Raw genomic sequence first — 24,360 nt, 5'->3', positions numbered from 1 at the left:
GTGAAGTGTCCCTGAATTAAGACAAGATGCAGTGGACAGCAGTATCTTAACTGGCCCCTAGGGCTCATCCCAGCCTGGGTGGGTCCCACTCAGGCTCAGAGAGATTGGGGAGGCAATAAAGCACACCTGAGCACACAGCCTAGGAGTCCTAGACCCCAAGAGCTGAGAATACTGCCCTTCTCTCTCCTCCCACCCCACCAAGGGCGGGGGTGGGGGATTGGGTACTGTGCTGGACGAGGGAGAGGGGAGAGCAGAATTGGTGAGGAGCAAGAGTGTGGAGGAATACCCTGTGACCAAAGGGGCTGCAGTATGGGGTTAAGACTATAAGGTTAGTCATAACCTTACCTGTCAGCGCATGGATGCATTTTCCTGATGCTAAGGTGTGGCCATGGGAAGATCCCCAGGCTGGGAGTCAGGAGATCTGCGTTTTCGGCCCAGCTTACTTGTGTGATCTTGGGAAACCCCCAACCCTCTCTTAGTTTCTCCTCCCCAGATCTTTCCAGACTCTATTTCTAAGGGTCCTTTCAGCTATAAACTAAATGACACCCTCCCCTTCTCCCCAGGTGACCTCACTTCCTCTTCCTACCTGCAGTGTCCAGCCCCTCCTCCTCAGCTTCAGCTCCAGCTGCTTCCTGACTCCTGGAACCTGTGGTCTCAGGCCTTCACTGCTCTCTGACTCAGGCAGCCCTGACCTTTGGGATCTGAGGAGGTGGCCTGGGAGGTTTTGCCCCATGACCTTGCTCTAACCTTTGGCATGTCCACCTGTCCTCCGCTCCCCCACTGCACACACCTGTCCCCAGTCCTTGTGCAGCTCAGGAACTGTGAGGGCCCAGATACCTTCAGAGAAACTAGTGGCACTGAGGGGTTCTCATCCACAATCAGATGGTCCCGAGAGTCAGGGCAAATGGGTAACCCTTCCACCCCTCCAGCCCCTTTTCAACATACCATTCCTGTCTGAAAATGCTCCGCCCCCATCCCACCTCCCAGGCTACACATGCTCAGGCCTGTCTTACTGAGAGAGACTCGCCAAAAAAGTTCAGAGATACCCACAGAAGCCGCTTAGCAAACCCTTCAACACTGTCATTCCTGGCTCACTCACTCCAGGGATGGAGAGATCACTCTTCCTCAGACAGCTGCGGTGCCTTAACAAGGCTTGGGATGCATTGGTCTGGAATTTGTCCTCACTGACTACACGAAAATGAGGAAACAGGCTATTGAGCCCTTCTCCAGGCCCCTAATACAACTAGTTCTGGCCCAGGGAGTCAAGGCACTACTGTGCCGGCTACTTTAATCCAAACTCTTGTAAGCCGTGCAACATCACCGCTATGAGGAAGATGGAATTCCAATTTTACAAATAAGGAAACTGAAGCTCAGCCAGGTCAAGTGGCAGGCACAAGGTCACATAGCCAGAAATGGCATGAATGAATGATCTAACGGAGTGACTGAATGAGGGCGCGTGATGATCCGTCGGACACTGGTTCGAGGAGCGCAGCGGGTTCAGACAGTGCTCAGCGCCCGCGGCCCGGTCCCCGGAGAGCTGGCCCCACGCAGGCCCTCCGAACCCCCTGGCCCGGGGGAGCTGAGGCTCCCAGAGGCGCGGCCGGGCTCTGCTCCCACCCCGCGGCCCGCCCCGCCCCCGCCCCGCCCCCAGTCCGCCCCGCCCGGGACCGCAGACGGCGCCCGGCGGCGGCGCGAACGGCAGCGAGGAGGGTGGCTCCGGGCTTGGTGCTCCCTGCGGCCTCCAGCGCAGCGCCAGGCGCGACCAGGACCAGCGGCCTAGGCGGCGCTGGAGGATGCGGCCTCGACCCGAGGTAGCGGCAGCGGGAAGCCTGGCGCCCTGCAGGTAGGAGCGGGCGCGGGAACTTGGGCCGAGTTTGCGGGCGGCGCGTGGGGAAGGGGCGGGTGGCGCTGCCCCAGGGCGCCCCTACCGGCCGGCCCGGGGATGGAGCGCGCCGGGCTTGGGCCGAGGTGCTGCGGCTTCTGGCAGCCGCGGGCCCTCGGCGGGCGGGCCGGGGGCGGGGGTCGCGCCGCTGCTCCACTTGCCCCGGACTTCGAGGCTCCCGAGGCCTGGTAGCGCTCTGGGGCTCCGGCGGGCGTCCGGCGTGGATCTGACGAGAAGGAGCCCGGGCGGAGCCCTCGGGCCTCCTGGCGGTCCGGCTCACGTGGATTGCCTGGCTGGGATGAGGGGGCGATGGGGGGCTGGGTCTGAAAGGCGGCGGGCGCTCAGGCGCCGCGGGGCCCTGGACGCGCCCTTCTGGGACGGGACGGCCCTGCGGTTTCCTCGCCACCGCTTGACTCACCCTCTGGCCGCAGCCCAGGCTGGAGGGATCGCCCCGAGGCGGTGGCTGGCCCGGCTCTGCGGCCCGACCGTCCACTGCTCCGGGACCTCCCGCGGGCATGCGGGCGTCCGTCCGTGGGCCGGGTGCGCGGCTAGCACACGTGGGCCCGGGGCCCGAGCGAGGGGAGAGCGCAGTTTTGTAGGGGCGTCTGTGCAGATGTGGGCCGTGCACGTACGTGCAGGCACGGGTTTGCATGCGTGGCGGCGGCCTGTGGGTCAGCCTGCTGGGGTGCACGTGCGCTTCAGCGCCGCCGGGAGGGGCTTGGGGACACCCGGAAGTCGCGGGATCGGGTGCAGCGGCAGCCCCAAAGCGAAGTCGGCTGTGGGCCCCAGGCACCAGAGTTATGGGCGGGGCGGTTAGGGAGAAGGAGGCGGAGGCCGGTCGCGCGACGCTTCCCCCTCCACTGGAGACTGTGAGCTGCCCCAGGTTGGGCTGTAGCTTCTGGAGAGCCCAGAGCCTCAGCTAGGGGAGGAGAGAAGCGTGGGAACACGGGGCGGGGGCCAGATCCAGTCCTCCAAGAGAGTTCAGATGCTGACCACAACTGGGCAGGAATCGCAGTCTTCTTCCTGGTCTTTCCCAACGTCCATCCTGAGGCCCCTAGGAGGTGGAAGTAGGAATTGGGCTACAGAGCTGTTTGCGTCCCCTGCTGCTAAGGGCAAGGGTGGCACAGCGGTGGTGGGCTCTCCTCCTGGACCTTGCCCTGAGTCTCGGCTGAGAGGATCAACAGAACTGCCCAACCCCTAATGGTGTCGTGACCCTGCTCCCTGGGGGGCTGCTCTCCAAACACTTGCTTGCCTCAGTATGTGTGTCAGGGACGGAGGCACCTACATTTCGGCTGTTGTCTTGAATGGGGGAGGGGCCTCACTTGAGGGAGTGTAACCTGGGCTCTCGATCTCCTATTGGCAGGAGATAAGGTCACCCCAATACTCCTCAGAGTCCTCTGCTGGCTCCCTGGAGTCCCCACCCCTCTCACAAAAACTCCTAAGGGTCCCTGGTGGCCTGGTGTCTGTTGGCTTGGGTCCCAGGTGGGGTCTCAGGAAGTCTCCAGGGCAAAGGGTTGAGCACAAGGGAGAAGGCCTCCTGGAGCTGGGGGTAGGTGTGGAGCAGGCCCCAAGGAGCATGTGGGGGAGCTGAGACCAGAGCTAACAATTAATCCAGAGCTCCCCAGGGGCAGCGGGAGGGCCCAACACCCTCAAAACTATACAACTCCTTATAGCATCGCTGTGTAGCAGGTGCTGGCTTTTCCCCTGCATACAGGTCCCTGTCCTAGGTCACTGTTGTTTGTACTATCACCCGTGTCCTGCTGGCCCCTCCTGTCTTCTGTAGGCTAGCTGAGGTGTCAGATTCTGGCCAGAAGATGAGCCAGCATTCTTTCTGAGAGTCCTACCTGGGTTCTTGGTGCAATTAGGCTGGGAGTGGGAGTGGCATTGGCCCCCATACTACACTTGCCTTTTCGTGTCCTCATAATGTGCTGGTCTAACTGTGGCTGTCATTGACTACCAGCCAGAAGGGAGGAGAGGGCTGGTCCTTGCTTGCTGGTGATGGAAACCTGTGACTCTTGGCCCATGGAGCCAATTTATCCTTTCCAAGCCACTGAGGGTTTCAATGAGCAGGGTGCTTGCTGGGGGAAGTAGAGGCAGATCAGTGTGACCACAGCAGACAGGCCTCAGATGGAGTCCCTCGTGGGTCCTTGAGTGCCTTCTGTGTCGAGGAAACCCAAGCTTGATCTCTCTGGGCCTGGGTCCCCATCCTTCCTTGGATAGCCTAAGGACTTTAGTCTTTCTTCTGGCAATTAATTTTTCCATCAGTGCAATAGGAATAGTTGCCAGCTAGCACTCTGTGGCCCCTGGGACCTCCCTCCCTGGACTTTCACAGTCTCCCACTCCTATCCCCCTTGCTGTCTTGCCCACACGTGCCTTGGAATAGCCATCTGCAGCTTGAGGGCTGGGGATGGACACAGGCTCTCCCCACTACATTCTGGGTCCTTCCTGCTGGGCCACAGCACCATCTGCTGGACAGCCTTGACCCTCCTGCTGAGGGAGAGGAGCTGGGGTGGGAGGGCGTGTAGCTTGTACAGGCACCCAACAGCCACCTTTCCTGAGGGACTGCCCTCCAGAGCCAAGCCCACTGATCTCAGTGTTGGTTCTGGGCCTAGGGACTTAGGTTCAAGGCCTGGGTCTGCCATTTTTGATAAGACCAGAAGGCCAGGGGAGTGTCACAAGAAATCTGTGAGGTTGTAGACAATGCCTGGATTCCATGTCTTGGCTATCGTGGGCTCCTTGAGATCTCTATGACATCTCTTTCATCAGTGACTTTGAGATGAATGGGTCTCCTCGTGTGTACGTGGGGGGACAGGTAAGCCAAGCCCAGTGATCCTTAGACTGTGCCCTGCAAAGTATGAAACTCCAGGAAGGGGTCTTGGGCATCATATAGAGGAAGGCTGTAGAGAGGGGGCTGCTGCACAAGAATCCATTAAACAAAAGTTCTGCAGCTTAAAAAATAAGAGTTGGGGCTGTTGCTCACTCTCTTTGGGGCCAGCCTGCACTTTGCCTGAGGTGTGTATTGCTTACTTTTTGTGTCAGACTTGCTTTTGGTAGGCTGCTGTTCACTCTAGAGCCAGCCTGCACTTCGTCTGTGAGCGTGCATTTCTTACTTTTGTATTAAACTTGGTGTGGGCTCTGCTCAGTCTCTGGAGCTAGGACCCATTTTCTCTGTGAGATCTGTATCTATTATTCATTACATTAAACCTGTTCTCACTTTCTAAAAAAAATAAATAAGAGTTGGAACTTCTGTGTTATATGGCTCATGCTTTCACAGTCTTGATTGAGCATCGGTTAGGTGCCAGGTTCTTAGGTGTGGCAGCGAGCCCATGAGAGTAGCAGCCCTCTATTGCTTGCCTGTCACCTGTTTTTCTGACAGCCCCTACCTCTCTCTCTCTCTCTCCCAGGTCAGCAGTTGAATAGCAGGGGCCCAGGAGGGCTTGAAGCCTACACAGCAATGGCAGAGAAACGGCCACTGGGGACCTTGGGGCCAGTGATGTATGGCAAGCTGCCTCGCCTAGAGGCAGACTCAGGGCCTGGGCACGGCCTACCCGCCTCTGCTGGAAACCAGGACCCCTGCAGCTACAAGGGTGCCTACTTCTCCTGTCCCGTGGGGGGTACTCCCAAGACAGCATCTGAGCGGTTGGCATCTTGGACCCCCTATCCAACCTTGTATCCTACCAGCATGGCAGGACCCCCACTTCGGGCAGACAACCTGTTGACCAACTGCCTGCTCTACCACTCACCAGAAGGCTCTGAAAAGATGCAGGACTCTGGCCCTGTTGAGCTTCTGCCCTTCAGTCCCCAGGCTCATTCATACCCAGGCCCACCACTGGCTGCACCTAAACCTGTCTACCGCAACCCTCTGTGTTATGGGCACCCCACTTGCCTGGGGGAAGGGGCAGCAAAGAGGTCACTGGATGCTGACTGGACCCTGGTGACTGGGCCTCTATTGTCTTCAGCTGACCCATCCTGTTCTCTGGCCCCAGCTCCTGGCAAGGGCCAGTCCCTGGATGGCACCTTCTTGTGTGGGGTACCAGCTGGGGGATCTGGCAAAGACTCCTCGGTTAGCTTCTCCCCGTGCCAAGCATTCCTGGAGAAGTATCGGAGCATCCACAGCACAGGCTTCCTGCCCTCCAAGTACACAGGTCCTTACTCTGGGGACCCCAAGCAGGCAATGTCCGAGGGGCCCTCAGGTCCTTGGACCCAGCTGGCCCAGTCCCTGGGGCCACCCTGTCAGGATGCAATGCCCACCCATTACTCACTGCCCCACCCTCCACAGGCCCTGCCTTGCCCTCCAGCCTGTCGCCACCCAGAGAAACAGGGCAGCTACAGCTCAGTGCTCCCACTACAGCCTCTGGGAGCCCACAAGGGTACTGGGTACCAGGCTGGTGGGCTAGGCAGCCCTTACCTGAGGCAGCAGGCAGCCCAGACTCCCTACATACCCCCAGTGGGGCTGGACTCTTATTCCTACCCCTCTGCCCCGCTCCCAGCACCCTCACCAGGCCTCAAGCTGGAGCCCCCTCTTGCTCCACGGTGCCCACTGGACTTTGCCCCCCAGACATTGGGTTTTCCTTATGCCCGGGATGACCTCTCTCTCTATGGAGCATCCCCAGGGGTTGGAGGGACACCACCTTCTCAGAACAGTGTGCAGGCTGTGCCACAGCCTGGTGCCTTCCAGCGGGCGTGCCAGCCTTTGCCAGCCAGCCAGCCGTGCTCAGGGCCTGTGAGGCCCACAGAGAAGCCAACACAGGAATCTGAGGAGAAGACGTGGCTGCCTAGTTGCAGGAAAGAGCAACTCCAGTCCCGGCTTGATGAGCACCCTGCGGTGCCCATTGTCATCCGAGACAGTCCAGTTCCCTGCACCCCACTGTCACTCCCACCCTGTGCTCAGGAGCGTGAGTCCCTTCCACAGAAGGAGGGTGACAGGCCACCCAGCTCTCCTCCTATGCCTGTGATTGACAACGTCTTTAGCCTAGCTCCCTACCGTGACTACCTGGATGCGCAGGCACCCGAGGCCACAGCTGAGCCTGACTCAGCCCCAGCCGCCAATGAGAGCCATGACAAAGACTGCAGGGGGAACTTGCCTGCCCAGGAGGGCCCCTCAGGGGCTCACAGCTCACTTAGAGAGGAGGTGGCACTGGACTTGAGTGTGAAGAAGCCCACAACAGAGACTTCCCCTACCAAGGTCCCTAGTCCTGCAGTACATGCCAGCCCCCCTGCAGCCACAGGTGTGCCAGATGTGGGGAACACAGAGTCAGATCTGCCAGGCCTGAAAAAGATAGTCACAGAAGCATCAGGGTTGCCTGGGGTGCCAGTGACCACGGAGGCCATGCCAAGGACCAACTTCCACAGCTCTGTAGCCTTCATGTTCCGGAAATTCAAGATCCTCCGTCCGACACCCTTGCATGCAGCCGTGGTTCCGGCCACGCCCACCTCAGCTCCTGCCCCTGTGCAGCCTGCACCCACCCCCACATCTGTGCCCATTGGGCTACAGATTCTTGCTCAGCCCTTGCCTGTGGCATGCTTCAACCTGGCACTGCCCAGCCCTCCAGCCGTAGCTGTGGGCATCCCTGCTCCAACTCCTGCTCCTGCTCCTGCTCCAGCTCCAGCTCGAGCTCTAGCTCCAGCTCCAGTCACAGGCCCTGCTCCAACTTCTACTCCAGCCCCAGCGGACTCGCTAGAACAGCACTTTACTGGGCTGCATGCCTCCCTTTGTGATGCCATCTCAGGCTCAGTGGCCCACTCCCCACCAGAGAAGCTGCGTGAGTGGCTTGAGATGGCAGGGCCATGGGGCCAGGCTGCGTGGCAGGACTGCCAGACTGTACAGGGGCTGCTGGGTAAGCTGCTGTCCCAGCTGCGGAGCTTTGTGTGCTCCCAGTGGTGCCCCTTCCCCCACGTGGTGCGAGCTGGTGCCATCTTTGTGCCCATCCACCTGGTGAAGGAGCGGCTCTTCCCGCAGCTGCCACCTGCCTCTGTGGACCACGTGCTCCAGGAGCATCGTGTGGAGCTGCGGCCCACAACGCTGTCGGAGGAGCGGGCACTGCGGGAGCGTGCCCTGCACGGCTGCACATCGCGCATGCTGAAGTTGCTGGCGCTGCGCCAGCTGCCTGACATCTACCCTGACCTGCTGGGCCTGCAGTGGCGTGACTGTGTACGCCGCCAGCTGGGTGAGCATGGGGCAGCCCCAATAGCCACCAGAGTTGTGTGAGCGAGTGACAGGTGTGTGTGCTGCATGATTGGGTTACAGCTGGGGGCTGAGTGATTGTAAGAGCTCATTCCAAGGCAGGGGGCTGGCCTTCCAGGGTGGGCTCTAGGGATACCACCACCCCCCACCGCCTCCCACCTCTTGACCCTCCAGGCATCAGTGATGCCTTCATAGCCTCTTTATAGGCCTCCAAACATGCCAGCTGCTTTGTCCCCATGCAGACTCTTTCTTGGCCTTCCCTGCTGCTGTACTCTCCTGGATTCCCTCTTCCTTCTCTGCTTGTGCCTTCATCTTTGGTTCAGGCTTTTCCTTTGGTGCTCCTGGGGCTCTGACCAGGCCATGTTTTCTATCTGAGATCATTACCGCCATGTCTCTGTCCAGCCCAGCCTCCCCTCTTCTGAGCTCTAGCCCCAAATAACCCCCTGCATGCTGGGCTTTTGCACCTAGGTGTCTCTCCTACACAGAACTCATCCCAAACCACATTCCTAAGCTTTCCCCTAAGCTCACTTCCCACACCCAGTCTTTCTTGTCTCAGTGAAGGGCACCCCCGTTCATCCAGCTCCTTATGCCCAAGACCTGGCAAGGGTCCAGTTGCCTTTTGAATGTGTAGTTTTTCAGCTGTCCCTGGCGTTTGCATACACAGAAGTGTGCCCATGAGTGGGAGCATTGTTTTGTGGTTTGCTTTTCCTCTACTAGATGATGTCTAGAGGCTGTTTTTCTCCAACCTGCTTTTTTTTTTTGTAATGTCATGGAGGGAGGATCACACAACTGCTGCAATGTTGTGTGGTGTGTATGATCACGCTTGCTCAGCCAGGACATTGGAGATGGTACCAGGTGCTTTCTGTCACTGCTTCTCCTGCATCAGTATGCCTGGCATTGAGGCCTCGGTCCCTCTGAAGTCTTTCTTTCCCTGATGATCCCTGCCAGCCTCACCCCACATTCTCACTGCTCACCTCTGCCCCACGGTGTTTCCTGGTAGAAGTGGTTGCTAGTCCCATGCAGGCAGCCTTGCCCTGGGCCCATAGCTGGTTGAAGCACTAGGTCAGGGTGGAGGAGGGGCCCAAGGCGGTGAGGTACAGATGGGGAGCTTGGGGTCTGGCTTCCAGTGTTCCTTATCCCTGAACACTTACCAAGTTGGAGCAGGTGCCTTATTGGGGTGCAAAGAAAGCACAAGTGCAGGTGTTCTGTTTCTGAGTGAGCGAGAGCATCGGTGTGTGACATGCATCATTCAGAGGCCCCAGCCCACCCCTCTCCCCATACAGTTGAGGCCCAGAGAGAATCAGGTCCATTTTTCCTGGGCTGCCTGGCAGGCAGTGGAGCCCAGGTACTCCACGCACTTCCTTCCTGCTCTGACCCAAGCCTGCAACAGTCTAGGGTCTGGTGAAGAAATCACTGGGCCTAGCTTCTTACCACTGGCTGTATTTTGGTGCCCCTGTCCCCATTCTCTCCCTGAGCTGTGGGTCCTCCCCTTGTCCTTAGGGAGGCCACCCTTCTGTGGGTGCCCCTAGACAGTTATTCCTACCTCTGTTTCTTATAGGTTCCTGTGCTACCCTGGCAGTCTCCCTCCCCAGCAGGTGTACATTTTGGCCAATGGCCCCTTCCTTACTTCCTCCATCCTCCTCTCTCTGGGCATTGCTTTCAGGGCAGTCCCTGCCTTGCTCCGGTTCTGGGGATGGTGTGGCAGAAAGGTGATGGCTCTCTTAGGTATGGCAGGGCCCTCTCAATGCCTAAGTTTCCACACTGTACAGTGGGGCTTTGGGCCAGGCCAATGGCTCCTAAGCTGCTGGGTTCCTTTCCTCTCGTCCTTGCACCCAAAAGCCTCTTCTGAGCAGTGTCCTCATCAGACAGGTGTCACCTGGGGAGAGGCTCATCTTTTTGGTTTGGATGGTCTGGCCGGCAGGCACATATAGGGAAGGGTTGTCACAGCTGCAGCCCTGCTGGTGCCATCCTGGCCTGGGGCAGAGCAGAACCACTGTTATGGATGGCTTTGGAGGCCAGGAAGTGGGACATGAGGATGTGGGGTCTGCAGCCTGATTATATGTTCATTTTCCAGGTGACGTTGACACTGAAGCTGGAGCTACGTCCCCCTCAGAACCCACCATGGCCAGAGATGAGCCAGAGAGCCTTTCCCTGGCTCGGAAGTCACCGGCCCCCAAGGTCAAGAAGCCGGGGAGGAAGCTACCAACCCCTGGCCCAGAGAAAGTGGAGGCAACCAGAGGGGGAGGGTCCCGTGGTGCCTCACCTACCCCTGCTGCCAGCGTCAGCCCACCCGGCCCCACACTGAGGGCCCGCTTCCGCAGCCTGCTGGAAACTGCCTGGCTCAATGGCCTAGCACTGCCAACCTGGGGCCACAAGGCCTCAGGACCAGACCGGCCCTCACCCCGCCCACAGCTGTTGGGCAGCCAGAGCCATCACCTTTAGTGTTGGTCACCAGTACTGTGTGGGCAGCTACCTGTCTGGGGATCACCCTACCCCTACCTTCTGTCCGCCCAGCTGCTCGGGTCAGGAGTGGGTGCTGGGGCTGTGATAGCTCCCTTGGAGGGTCTCTGGCTCTCACCCCGATCTTTTCAATCAAGGGTCTTTCTCAGAAAGGACTACTTCCTATTTCTTCCCTGAGAAAACCTGCAGGCTTTGCAGCCCTACAAGACCTAGACTTGAATCCTGGCTCCCACGTTCCTTGCTGTGTGACCTGGGCAAGACACTTCACCTCTCTTGAGCCCTCACTCCCCATGTGTAAAATAGACAACGCAACCTACCTCACAGGGTTGTTGTGGGGACGCCGCCTGACACACACCCATTATGGTTTGGTCTCTGTGCCGCTCTCCCCGCCGGGCCAGGGCCTGGACTAGGAACCTTCCTGTAGAAAGTCTGTAATAGGACTTGTCTATCTTAGAGTGGCCCATTGTACAGCATATATGACTCACACACACTTTCTAGACACACACACACACACACACACACACACACTCACTCACTCACTCACTCACTCACACGCTCACTCACTCTCTCTCACACTCACACACTCCCGCTGGTGCAGGGATACAGCCTGGGGCTGTCATCCTTGTCTTGTGCCTACTGCTCCCACCCCTGGAAGGCCCCAGGGCTGTTCTGAGTTGGAGTCAGTGACTTCCCTGAGCTGCCTCCCCCATTACAGTCATTGTCCCAGGGAAGTTGTGTTTTCTGGAAGCCAAGCAGCTACAGGAACTCAGGGACTGGAGCAGATAGGCTAAGGTAGCTCAGTTCTAGGAGGTCTCTGAAGATCTGGACTGGCACTCCCCAAGCCAGGCCTGCTGTGGGCTCCCTCCCTGCAGAGTGCTGAGCTGAGCCAGAGGCTGGCAAGCTGGGGCCCTGGGCCTTATTTAAGGGTTTGTGATAAGCCTGCAGGCCCTGGAGGCAGGCAATTAAAGCATTTGGGTTTTTGGAACTGTGGCTTGGCTGTGTGGTTGGGGGTTGTGGGTTTAACATTTCATCCCTGTGTGCATGGGCCCCCACTCCAGGCTGCTCTCCTGCTCCCAGCCTAGAAAGGTACTAAGGGTCCCCAGAACCATGCAGGCCACCTCTGGCCATATGTGCCCTTCTCATACCCATTGGCCAGCCACTTTCTTGCTCAGGGAGAGCCCTCCCTCTTGAAACTCCTTGTGTCCTGGTGGTTGTGGGTCTGTAGCCTACTGCCCAGTGAGAAGTGTTGGTCACCAGGCCCCAGCATGTGCCCCTCTCTCAGGCCAGAGAAGTACCTGCCTTGATCTGAGTAGAGCTGTCACTGCTCCTCATGCTGATGACTAGCTCCTTGGGGGTGCAGGGGGAGACTGGGCCCACCCTCCAGAAACCCTGCCCCTGCTGAGCTCCATTCCTCCACAAGTTTGCTCTGAGGGCCCCAAGGTGGCTTCCTGGACATGTTTTCCCACTCTACCTGGGCAAGGGGCCAGGCCACTAGGCTTGTTACACCTGCCCAGCGTCTTGAGGGTCTTCACTGAGGCCAGCTACACTATCTCTCCTGTCCCAGCCCGGCCTTGCATAGGCCCAGGCTTTGGAGTGGCAGCTGCCATTGTCCCCTGTACACTATTCATACAGGTCCAAGAGGAGTTCCCTGGACCATGAAGGGGATAAGCACCTATCACATATGGGCACTGCAGTGACTGGAGGGGGCGGGCTAGCTTAGTATGGGTGGGGGGAGATGTCCTTGGGTCCCAGAAGAGGTGATGCCTGAACTGGAAGAAGAAGGTGTAAACCAGTGTAAAGTGGTCTGAGTAGAGGGAGCTCCTGTGCAAAGGCCTAGAGCTGTGTCTGGAACAGCAGAATCCCCAGTGGGGCCAGAGGTCCAAGAGCTAGAAAAGGGCGAGGGCAAGGCTAGGAGACCTGCCTCCAAATCCAGCATGTATTCCTTCATCACATCAACTCAAATCCCACAGCCTGAAGAATGGGGGTTTGGGCCACGTGGCTTATGGACAGCTGAGGCGCAGGGTGGGAATCACTAGAGGCTGCTCACGTGAAGAGAGAGGATTGCAACAGAGGTGGGTCGCTCTGAGTCCTGGGGCTGGGGGGTGCCTTGGGCACCTCTCCAGCCCCATCAGCTTCATCCACCTCACTGCCAGGGCCTTACTGGGTTTGGCTGTTTCCTTCCTTCCCTCCCTTACACACTCTCTGCCCCTCCTACATGCCAGGCATACATCTTGCCAATGGCCACAGGGCCCCTCACCTGTGTGCCCACTTGTGGCCCTAAAGGGCCCATGATGGTGTGGAGGCTGGGCTAGAGTGCTGCGGAGCTGGCCCTGGCCGGAGGGAGGCGGCTGCTCTGCATGAGATGACTCTGCTCCATCTAGGAGGTCCCACCTCCAAGCTCCAGTCTGAGGGGAGGGGCCTAGCCCTGCCCTGAGAGTCCTAGTGTAAGGGAGGAGGTGTGATAGTGTCCCAAGGAGCCCCAGCCTGAAGTGGTGGGGGCAGGAACAGAACTCTGCCAGGGACTGCCAGTCTGACGGAGGCAGTGCCCTACCCTGGCTACCACCCCTGGCAGTGGCTAAGAGCTGAGGGCAAGGAAGGAGTGTGGGAAGCTGAATGCATTGGGTCCCTGTCTTCCGACCCCCAACCCCTCAAGGAAACCAGAACAGGGTCACCTCTGCCTTGATTGAACTTGGCTCTTCTGGTCCCACAATTCCCCCGCAACCCTCTAAGGCTCCTGGGCTGGGCTTGGCCTGGCAGGGCTTCTCAAACAGAATCTCCCAGAAAATGGTTTCCTGGTCCCCATCAAGAAACGTCTTCGAGCCCAGGAATCTGGGTTTTAGTCAGAGTCCCAGGACGATTCTTAGTCAGATATTCAGGAACCATATTTTGAGTAACACTACCACCATGCCCCTCACTTCAGGTTACAGATGGGGTAACTGAGGTAAAAGAGCGTTGTGATGGGTCACATCAGGTCAGGGGCTGTGTCAAGACACAGAGCCAGTTCTGAGGGCTCTGGGCCAGCAGGGTGGCCCATGACCCCACTGTGCTTGGCTCTGCCCAGCCCCTGTTGGCCTACCCCAGATCTGCCCTTGGCTGGGCTTGTCTCTCTGCCCCAAGTGGCCTTGTGAGGTCCACATGCCTCTCTTGCCCTAAGTTAATGAAAGGACGGTGCTCAGTGAGGCTCCCGTTCGGGTGAGGTCTAGCCTCCTGGATGCCCCACTGAGCACCCCAGCCCACAAAAGGCCGAGGAGCCCAAGCGGCTGGCTTCACTGACAGGAGTTAAGCCCGCAAGGAGGTGAGTAGAGGGACAGCCCTGTCTCTTGAGCTGGTGTCTTGGGGGAGGAGGGGAGTAGGGCTGTGTCTGGTGGTGGTTATCAAGAACCCCGTCCCCTTGATGACCTCCAGGCCCCTCCTTCCCTGGCACCTAAGGGGGTTAGGTTGGATGGGCTGGGTCTCCCTCAACCCTCCAGGGGACTCTGGGAGCAGGGCCCAACTCTGTCCTGACTGGCTGTGTCTGTTCTGATCCCACAGTTCCCTGCTGGAGATGGGAGGGGTGCTGCCAGCCTGTGGGGCCAAAGCCCCAGCCCAGCGTGCTGCCCTAGCTGAGGAAGTCTGGGGTGGGCATGGGTGTAAGAAAGGCTGCTAGGGCACTCCTGGCCCTGTGGATACAGCAGGACCCCAGCTTCCGGAGTCTTCACCAGCCCTGCCCACGGCTACCCTGGCATCTCAGTTCAGCAGGTAGCATAGGTCCTCAGCAACTAAAGGGCCAGTCATCACCAGATCTAGCTGGTGCTTCCCCAACATGGTCCTGCAGCCCAGCGGGCTTCCCAGGTCGCCAGCTTTGGGTAGCCCAGCCGCTTCCAGGTGTTGCCAGCTGGGAGCCTCCTTTTGGACCTGTGAGTGCTATCTCGTCTGAAGTTGGCTTAGACCGCTCTTCTGGTCTCACGGGTACTTCTGGCCCCAAGCCCCTGGCCTCCAGTGTTCCTCAGGACTGGTCAGTTGATGCCACCCTCTGTATACCAGACTCGCTGTCCATGCAGCCCCAACAGGTAGCCTTGTTCCCTTGTGGCCCCCAGACCCACCCCTTTGATGTGGGCCCTAAACCTCCAGCTGGGCCCACCCTTGCAGGGAAGGTGCCTGAGGCTTCCGCAACAGTTCCTCTGGTGCTGGTCTCCCTCCCAGGGACCCCTCTGGAGGGGTCTGTGTCCACCAGGACCCCCTGACTGGTGGGGGACCCACAGCCATGGGCCCCTTCTTTCTGACTGCTAGACCTTTCATAGCCTGGACACTTGAGCCCTAGGCAGAGGCATAATGATCCCTAGGATGTTCTCAAGCAGAGAGGCTGCTTGGTACCAGACCCTGGCTAAACTGAGCTGGGCAGTGTGAGCGCCTCTGGGCAGGGGGTGCTTATCCCTGAGGAACTGGCACTCCAATGCCTGCCATGTTCCTGCCGGGCATCCCTAACTAGGGACTCACATCTGCCCCCCTTGCTTCCGGGAATCCCATCCTGACTCACCTGGGAGTCATGGAGACCACTCCAGGAGGCCACTGCCAGTTGGGAGCAGTGTTTCTGCATCCTTTTAGGATGCCCCCTTTCCCCACTCCCTGGGTGGGTGGGCGCAGAAGTCTGACTGGAAGGATGGGACCACCGCTGTCACAGAGGCAGATCTGAGGAGTCCAGGCCCAGTCTTTCCATCGAGCAGGGCTCCTCCCTGTTCATTTTCCAGTCAGCCAGCAGGCCCAAAGCCCGGGTGACATCTGGGTGGTCTGTCCCCAAGAGGAGTCTAGGTCCAGTCCTGGCCTGGAACTTGGATACCTTCAAGTTGGAGGCGATGTCCAGCAGGGTGGACCAGAACAGCCTGCCCACAGCCACGGCTGGTAACATGTCGGGGTGCCTGGACTGACCGCCAGGGCGCCCATGCTCCCCCTCCTTGCTTCTGTCTCACACCGTTCCTGATAAACCCGGGATCTGCTGGCCTCCGCCAGCTCAGTCAGAAGTTGAGCTGACGGTAAGGAAAACTGCCACCCAAGTGAGGGGCTGAGCAGGGAGAGGCCTTGTATGGTGGGTGGAAGAAGGTGGAAGGCAGAGGTCTGGGGCTCCTGTCTCTGGTTATCTTCCCTTTTCCTTTGCCCTCTAAGAAGGCAGTTTCTCCATGGCCCTCCCCTGCCCCGAGCACACACAATACTGCCCGGTCTTTCCTCCCTGCATGTAGCCCATCTATCACCCTGTGGGTTTGAGGGCTTTGTTTCACCCTGTGACCCACATGACAGGCAATGATCCCTGCTCTGCTCAACAGAGAGGGTGAACTGAGGCAGAGAGGTGGAATGGTTCTGCCATGGCCCCAGCTCTTAACGGCAGAGTCAAAACCAGCCCTTCCCTGAGTGGTCACGCCCAGGGGATACCCAGCATAGAGGCTTCCTCCTATCTGACTTCCCTCTCAGCTCAGGTGCATGCTGTCTTCCATGTCCAGCCTCCTAGAAATGCACAGTCTCTTTCTAGTCAGTCATCTTGGCCCCATGGAGCGGGTGGGGCTGCCAGGCCTGAGGTCAGGTGGGCTGGGTTGGGCTCAGGCCTTCACTGCCAGCTGGCCCACTCCCCTAGCTGAGTTCTCTCCATGTCTGCTCCCTGCAGCCAGTAGTCAGTGTGGGTGCCGAGCTGGATGGAGGTCCAGGGGCAGCTTCTGCCTACCAGCTCGGACCTTCCGTGTACCTAGGCAGCTAAAGTACACCAGAGCATGGATACCTACTTCTCCTGGCATGTGGACCTGGCCTCATTCATCTCCAGTAGTGAGTGGGAAGGTGCCAGCTACCTTCCAGAACATTCCCACCACTACGCTTTTGTTTCTCCTGATTACTGGGCAGGCCTTGTGAGAGTTCCTGTTACCTATTCCTCTGGCGGCCCTAAGGCCCAGCCCAAACTTGCCCTGTCTCCAAGAACCTTTTCCTGAAGGTTCTCCCCAACCCTGAGGCTCTCTCCTTTCAGAGATTTTGGTTGGGTTAGTAGAAGGGCTGAATCTATTTACCAGCCTGGGAGGACTTGTCCCTAGGGTTTGGTCTTGGGGGATGGCATATGAGGGTCTAGGACGCAGGCAGCTGTAACTTGGAAGGGCAAGGCCTTCATCTGCCCCAGCTTCACACAGCCCCTGGTCCAGCCTGAGCTTCTGGGACATGCCAGAACCCTGCTGCCTTTGGTCTCGGGCCCTGCTGGGAGCCATGGTTGCCTGTGCTTACTTAATATGACTTCCACGGCAATCCTGACATCCTGAGACAGTGGGGAAGACTGAGGCCTAGCACGGGGTTGCCCCAGGTCAGAGCTGCCATGGCCAAGCAGAGCTTAGGTCTTGGCCCAGGGTGGCCTGGTGGCCCTGTTCAAGGACCTCCCCAACACCCTTCTGGTTTTGGTGCCCTGCAAGGTATGCTTTGGAGCCCCTAGAGCGCGAGAAGCTGCCCATCACCTCTGTGATCCTCAAGATCAGCTCCCTGATCGTGATGAAGGCCAACCCAAACCTGCTGAACAGCCAGCAGGAGCAGGTGCAGCCCCTCTGCCTCCCATGGGCTCTGATCCGGGAGGATGCCATCCCAGCAGCGTGGGCTGGGGACAGAAGCGGGTGGATGGGGAGTGCTAATGCCGAGGCACTGGGCTGTCCTCTCCACGGGTAGCTCTGTGCTCCAGGGTCAGACCCTCTTAGCCTGAATCTTCCCCTGTGACTCTCTTGGCTCCAGACAAAGAAAGCAGCTTCTCCAAGGTCACCCCAGAGGTAGGGGCAGAGTGGGACCCTGGCTCTTCCTCACCCAGCTGCACTTTCTCTCCCTCTCCCCCCATCAGGAGATAGAGAGCCTGGGCAGGCTGTGTCCTGTGGAAGACTTCACCTTCATTCTTGTGTCCTGTGGGGAGTCAGCTTGGGGTGGCCCTGCCCTCCCTGCTGACCCTTCTCCCATTTGAGGGGGGTGGCATCTGAGCTGCAGCATGAGTGGCTTAGGCTAGACAAGGCCTTCCCCAGGTGTGTAACCTGACCTGGGGCTGCCGTGCCACCTGCTCCCCTGTGCTTCCTATCACGGCGCTCTATGTCACTAAAGATCCTCAGGCCCCCCAACCTCTGGGCATCCCCCATTCCCCACCCTGCCAGGATCCCAAGGCACAACCTGTCCTTTGGTCCTGGATGAATCTTCTTAGCAGATTCTTGTCTGAGACACAGGCTTGCTGGATGTCCTGTGCTGGGCTGGGCCCCCTTCCCCCTAGCACTGACATCGACATCTGTTTTTCAAGTCTTGATCAGACTAGGAGCTGCTGCTTTAGGGTCGGATAAGGTCTGACCTAAATAGACATGTGGGCTTGTCAATGGTGTCACATCTGCTTAAGCTCTTGGCCCCGTGGGCTCTTTTGGGCACAATGTCCCTGCCCCATGCTTAGGTGCCCACATGTGGCCCCAAGTGCCTTCCCTACCCCATCCCCACTTCAGGCCAGTGTCCAGACACCTGTGGTTCCAGGCAGAAGCCCTAGTGCAGCGCCAGGCCTGGGCGAACAGTCCCCAGGTGCTGCAGGTGCTGAAGGCACTGGCCAGCCAGTTTGTGAACCTGAGCTCTCTCACCGTGGCTGGTTAGTGACCTCCCCGCTGCCCGGCCCCCAGTCTGCCGTCCTTCCAGGGGCTAGGCCTGGGCCCACACTGACTGCTCTGGCCACTCCTGTACCTGCCAGGCTCTCAGCTGAAAGTGACTGTCTTGCCTGTTTCCGTGACTTTCCTCAACAAGAAGTCTACAGAGCCACTCAGTGGGATAGTCAGGGGTCATACTTGCTTGTGGGGACCTAGCCCTAGGTACTTCCATCGGTCCTTCTCCATCTGGGCAAGGGCTTGGTAGGCGGCTGCCCCTTCTCCCCTGCTTGGGGTAGGGTGGGGTGGAGGTGGAAGGCCAGGCAAGAGATCTTCCTGCCTCCCCCACTCAACACTGTTTGGAACAGGGGTGCCCATCCAAGCCTGCCTCACCCTCCCACAGTGCACCGGGGGCCAAGCCCTTTCCCTGACCTCTTGCAGGTGTGGATTCGAGGTTTCTAGAGAGTGTTGTAGGGGTGGGCTTCACAGTCCTCTTCTGTGCTTCCCGGGCCCAGTGAGCCCCTGGCCCATGTCGGCCTTTGTTTGGATTGGATTCTTCCTCCCACCATCACCTCCCCACACAGGCCTGCATGTTCTGTCCCCTGGGGCAGGGTGGAAGCAGAGACCCACCTTCCAGGTTCAGATCCCAGTAAAGCCCCTGCCATGGGGAGTTGGTGGTGGAGAATGCAGGCTCTAGAGTCAGAGACTGGGGTTTGAACCCCAGCTTTGTCACTTTGGCCTTTGGCCAGTCATCTACCCTTTCTGCCTCCCTTTCCCCAGTGGTAGGATAGGGATAATAGCACCCATTTCCCAGGCACTGGGTGAGTGCTGGGTGGTTAGCATGAACTGAACTCTGGACGAGGTGCAGGCAGAGCCATCAATGCAGCCAGACCTGGGTCTGAATCCCAGGTCCCAGCTGTGAGATGTGACTCTCTCTGAGCCTCTGTTTATTCATCTGGAGAATGGGGCTGCTCCATTCCAGGGTTGCTGTGGCAATTAAACAAGTCTGTGTAATGCTGGTGATAGGCCTCCAGAGAGGGGTTTGAGGTGAGCTGTGGGAGTGTGTTCTGAATGGCCCATCCCGCCCACAGGGAAGGCTCAGTCATCTGCATAGAGTGCTGATGTTTCCCGTCTCTGGGCCAGACCCTGGCAGTAGCCATGCAGCCTGATGGCCATCTGGCTGGCTCACCTTTCCAAGGTGAACCCTTTCTCCTTACATGTCACAGGTACCATCATGCCACCTCGAGAGAGGCTGCACTAACCTTGTAGGTTCTCTTCCTTGTGCCCCACCCCCACCCAGGGTGCCACCTCCCTAAAGCCTGCTGTATTCACTGGGCATGTTCGAACTATATCTTCGTGTGAGGCTGAAATAGCCTGGTTTGTGGAGGGCCAGGAAACTAACGCCCAAAGAGGGTAAAGAGCTCACCTGGCCTTAGGGCTCCATCTGTATTGGCCCACCCAGTTCTCTCCCATAACATCTGCAAGGGCTCCTGTGGGAATGGAGGTGGCTAGAGAGAACAAGGCTAGCATGACTCTCCCTCCCTAAGCCTTACTGGGGATGTCTTAGGCATCACGACACTCTGGGAAGCATCTTCCAGGGACCCTCCTACACCCTGGCCTGCCCTGATTCTTTAGTCAGAAGTTGTGACTGAAGAGTCAGGGAGGCCAGGGTACAGGAGAGAGTGGGGTTGACCTGGGGTATGTGCATATACTGGAGAGTGGCGTTGACCTGGGATTTGTGCATGTATCAGGCTGGTCTTTGGGTGCAGGGGCCCTTTAGGGGTATGAATAAGAGCCTAGTATATTCTAGAAGTACAAAGGAACCTGCCCCCACCTACAGTTAACCCCTACATGATGATCTTTCTGCCTCTTTGGCATCTTGGCACTGGCCACTGTCCTTGGCTGGGTAAGCCCATGGTTTGGGTGCCCTCACTGGGCCTGCCAGCTCTCCTTCAGGTGGGGGAGCCTTTGGGGCAGAACTACACTTGAGTCTTCCTTCTCTTCCAGGTCTTGGGTTCAAAGACCACCCCCAGTGCCATTGCCACCAAATCTCTCTTATGTCCTGGTGGGCCTAAGAGCTGCTGGAGCTTTCTAGGTTAAGGTTTTTGCCTACTCGAGAGTCCCCCAGGAGATTTCCAAACCTGCCTCCCCTCCACAGCCCCATCCCCAGGCTGACAGAGGGCTGCTGGGGTTGGCCTCGGTCCCAACCTCCCTAGCTGGGGCAGCCTGCCCTTGGAGCTGGCTTGCCCCTGTGGCCCACACCTTCCCTGGCAGATCTCACACACTGAAGGGCCCTGGTTCACTGTGTAGCAGCCAGGCTTCGCCTCAGCCACTGTTACCCGAGCCCTCTGGTCTGAGGCTGGCTGGCCCTGAGGCTGGGCTGGGGGTGGGCCTGGCCCCCGTCAGTCTTCTGACCTCACATTCTCCTGTGGGCTCTACTGTGGGGCTATCCTATCTCCTCACACTGGACGACTGTCTAAATTAATGTTGAGAAATAAAAGCAGTTTTATACCAACTTCAGATTGCTTTCTACCTTTTCCACATCCCCAAGGGACTAGTTTCTCTTCCTTCTTCCTTCCTATTGAGCCAGGCTAGGCAGGCTTGAGGGGGCCTCTCCGAGCCTTCTTGAGGGAGCCAGCTCTGTCCCCATGCCGCTGCCTCCATGGCTGAGCCCCTGGACCGGGGAGGGAGATTAGCCCGCTCTGTGGGGGTGAAGGTGCCCTGCAAAGCACTAGGGGAGGGATGCAGAGCTGTTCTGTTCCCTGAGGCCCTCATGCTGGGTGACTCCCCAGGGCCTGGCCTGAGCGTCCCCGACCTCCACAGTCTCTGTGTACACATTCGGACAGGATTGGACACTTGCCCCTTCCTCCCCATTGCCCCCTTTGGCCCTCCACTCCCCACGTGCGAGCACCTAGCTCTCACTCCTCCCTGCCCCCAAGCATGATCCCCAGCCCCGGAGGGTGAGAAGTTGGCAGAGCAGCAGCAGAGATTGTGGGGACTCCTCAGCTCCTAAGTCCTTGTCCTGTCATGTGTGTGCTGGGGGCAGGCTGTTGGGCTTGGTTTTGTCATCTGTAAAGGAGAACGATACCTGAGTGGAGGCGTGTGGGACTGTGTGAGGCACTGGGAACAGGGCCTGGCCCTGAGAGAGTGTGGAAATGGTAGTGAGTGTCTTCCCAGGCTTTGTACAACTGACAGGGGCAGGCGGTGACCTGGGGTTAGAGCCCAGCTGGTCTCCCCAGCATGGGTGACAGGGTGTTGCCTTCCCCACCCCACCTCTGTCCTGGCCCTGGGAGTCCAGTCTTTGGGTGTCCTAGGAGGGAAGAAGCCCTCTTGCTGTGTGACCTGGAGCTAGTGCCTTGCCCTCTCTGGCTCTGGGTACCTAGGAAAGTCAGGGGTGCTGGAGCTCCAGAGTCACTTCCCAGGGGTGAGGCACTGTCTGTGGAAGCCCTGGGGCAAGGTGAAAGGCGGGGAGGAGAGGTTTGGAGTTTGAGTTTCAGTGCAGGGAGCAGCAGCATGAAGGGTCACCTGGGGGTAGAGAAAGGCGGCCCAAGCCAGGCATCAGGAGTAACTGTCCAAATGCACCCTGGGCGGGGCTGCCTGCACACACCCGCAGCCACCTGGCCCTGGGGTAGAGGAGAGGGAAGGCCAAAAGACAAGGGGAAACTGAGCCAGGTCCACATGTGTCCCCTATCTCTTCCAGGGCCGGAGGTGCCACTGCCCGGGACCTTATGTGGTGAGAGGTGGAGGGAGCAAGATTCCCATATCCTCATTTCTCTGTCCCAGCTCTCCTAGCCATCTGTGGTCCTAAGCTCAGCTCTGTCAACCCCTGGCATGGTTTCTGGGGGTCCTGGGAGGGCAGCCGGGAATGGGCTGGGGGAAGTGGGGGCCTGTTTGGAGGAGCCTACTTGACCTGCTCTGGGCTGCTGGCCATGGCAGGGGGCAGGTGGGGGAGCTTTGCTGGCATAATCACTTTGCCACAGGCACTGTCATCAACGCCCTGTGGGAAATGTTTGCATGCAAGTCTTGGCCATTGGGGGGACAGACCCCACCCACAGAGTAAATGCCCCAAGGGGTCAGGGAGACCTCCACTTGCCTGTCTGATAGTCCTCCAGGCCTCTGAGGGTGGGGCTTTGGGTCCCCCACTTGAGCACCTGAGGGTCACTGGGGTCAGGCCAAGTCCCTAGCTGGAAACCCCTGAATTCCAGCTGGGGGGTGAGGAGACCCTGGGCTCGGGTGGGGGGGTGAGTGATAAAGGGGCCCACTGACCCCGCAGCTTGACTCAAAGGGTCAAAGCCTCATCCTACCCCCTAGGAAGGAGCTCCTGGCCCAGCCAGACACTCACAGGACAAGGGTGAGTGTGACAAGCAGAAGGCTCAAGACTAGGAGAGCCACAGCCTAGCTGGGGAAGGAGGTGTCAGGCTGACCTAAGGCTTTAGAGCCGGGAGCCTGGGCAGAGAGCAGGCAGGCGATGGCCACAGACCACGGCCCTCTGAGAGGGCAAGGCCAAGACTGTGGAGACTCCCAGGCACAGGGTCCTGGTCCAGAAGGTGCTGCAGGAACAGGAGAGCTGAAGCACCTTGCAGGGCTCCCAGGAGGAGGCAGGGCCAGGCCTGGGCCCTGGAGGGCATCAGCTGGGGCTGAGTCCAGGAGGGAGGGAAGGCCACAGAGGCAGGCTTCAGAAGCAGGGCCCAAGGGAGGATGCAGATGGATAGAGGGAAGGAAGGGGGCTGCAGAGGGAGGAGATGCAGAGGCACTGATCACAGAGGTCTGGGATGACTGTCTCTACCGAGAGGCCCTCAGCTTCCTGCAGTGCCTCCAGCCCCTGGTGCATGCAGTCCTGCAGGAAGTCCCAGGCCAGAGCGGGCCCGTAAAAGGTGACACCCACTCTGGCAGTCAGGGGGACTCGGGTAGATCATCTCTGCTAGTCCCTTACCCCCACCCCCAGAGTCCAGCCCTGAGCCTCGGGTCACCCAGAACCACCATGGACTCACTGGAATTCCTCCACCACCACTTGGTCAAAGTTCTGTAGAGATCTGAAAAAAGTGGTCATCTGGGGGTCAGGAGAGGATGAAGAGGTCACAGCTCTGCCAGAGCCTCATCCAGCTCCCCCACGCACACATACCTCCGGTCTTCCCCTGCCCCCTCCCCTCTACCTGCCACCTAGCCCATCTCCTCAGCCGCTCCTGAAGCTTCTGGGACTCTGGGCTGGTTTTGCCCTCCAAGGCCAAGATGAAGGGTTGGCTGGGGATCTGCAGCCACACCTCACGCACCAGCTCTGCCTTCTGCCCTGGAGAGGGGAAAATGTCCAAGCCAATCCCTCTGCACTTCGGGACTGCCGGCACCCTGCAACAGCTGTGTAGGAGGTGTAAGGGCAGACCCCAAGGAGGGCAGCAATGACCCAAAGAGGCTGCAGGGGTGGGGGTGGAGGACGGATGGCACAGGCTGCATAAGTCTTTCTATTGGGGGAGGCCCCAAGAGGAGGTACTGGGCCTCCTGCAGATCGGCACTGGGGTAGAACTGAGCACTTTTGCCACAACTTGGTGGGACAGATCTCATCACTTGCGTGAGTATTAAATGAGATCCTGGGCAATAAGAGGGTTAACTGGACCATCTTGTCTCCCTGGTCCCAGCTTCTCACCTCTATCCACTTCCTCACCCAAAGCACTATGTCCACTTCCTCTCTGTGGCCACAGCACATAAGTATTTGTTGTCTAAAAGAAATTCTGCCCGTTCTCCTGAAGGGAAACACTGAGGCTTAGAGAGGTTAAGAGGCTGCTGGTCCAGAGACGCAGGGATCCCAGCCCCGACTCACTACTGGCCACAATGCTGGATTTCTGGAGGGCGGTGTATTAGTCCATTTTGTGTTGCTGTAACAAAATATGTGGAACTGGGTAATTTATAAAGAAAACAAAGTTTATTTGCTTACAGTTTCTGAGGCTGAGAATTCCAAAGTCCATCTGGTGGTGGTGACAGTGACCCAGGGGTCTCACACTGCAAGCTGGTGGAAGCAGAGAGAACAGAGAGAGAAACAGACAGATTCTCTTTCTTCTTTTAAAGCTCTCAGAACCACACCCCTGACCACCATTTCTAATCCATTCACTACTGCACGGTACTACCATCCAATCACCTCTTCAAGGCTCTACCCTTCAATCACCATGATAGGATTTCTCACCCTCTTAACAGTCACAGTGGGGGCTAAGTTTCCAATACATAAAACTTGGGGGACACAATTCAAGCTTCAGGGA

The 24,360-nt window shown here is 58.5% G+C and overlaps 2 protein-coding genes across 2 annotated transcripts; one reads left to right on the top strand and one right to left on the bottom strand.

Moving 5' to 3' along the window:
- Positions 1-1,508: 1,508 nt before the first annotated feature.
- Positions 1,509-3,777, bottom strand: LOC134372558 (basic salivary proline-rich protein 3-like). Its single transcript, XM_063090020.1, has 4 exons — positions 3,727-3,777; positions 3,168-3,235; positions 2,876-2,936; positions 1,509-2,801 (listed from the first exon to the last, which is right to left on the bottom strand). Exons 1-4 carry the CDS (start codon positions 3,775-3,777, stop codon positions 1,509-1,511), a joined length of 1,473 nt encoding a protein of 490 aa, XP_062946090.1.
- C3H15orf39 (chromosome 3 C15orf39 homolog) lies at positions 1,716-11,435 on the top strand. The gene is made up of 3 exons (XM_063091235.1): positions 1,716-1,843; positions 5,287-8,049; positions 10,141-11,435. Exons 2-3 carry the CDS (start codon positions 5,337-5,339, stop codon positions 10,506-10,508), a joined length of 3,081 nt encoding a protein of 1,026 aa, XP_062947305.1. The 5' UTR covers positions 1,716-1,843; positions 5,287-5,336; the 3' UTR covers positions 10,509-11,435.
- Positions 11,436-24,360: the final 12,925 nt, after the last annotated feature.

Source organism: Cynocephalus volans, chromosome 3, assembly GCF_027409185.1.
Source record: "Cynocephalus volans isolate mCynVol1 chromosome 3, mCynVol1.pri, whole genome shotgun sequence".
Classification (NCBI taxonomy): domain Eukaryota; kingdom Metazoa; phylum Chordata; class Mammalia; order Dermoptera; family Cynocephalidae; genus Cynocephalus; species Cynocephalus volans.
This window is presented reverse-complemented; position numbering and strand designations above follow the sequence as displayed.

Coding starts and splice junctions, on each gene's coding strand:
- C3H15orf39 (XM_063091235.1), top strand. CDS start 5,337: ATGGCAGAGAAACGGCCACTGGGGACCTTGGGGCCAGTGATGTATGGC. Junction 8,050..10,140: donor CTGTGTACGCCGCCAGCTGG/GTGAGCATGGGG, acceptor TTCATTTTCCAG/GTGACGTTGACACTGAAGCT.
- LOC134372558 (XM_063090020.1), bottom strand. CDS start 3,777: ATGGGGGCCAATGCCACTCCCACTCCCAGCCTAATTGCACCAAGAACC. Junction 3,236..3,726: donor TAATTGCACCAAGAACCCAG/GTAGGACTCTCA, acceptor TCCTGCCAATAG/GAGATCGAGAGCCCAGGTTA. Junction 2,937..3,167: donor TTCAAGACAACAGCCGAAAT/GTAGGTGCCTCC, acceptor TCCACCTCCTAG/GGGCCTCAGGATGGACGTTG.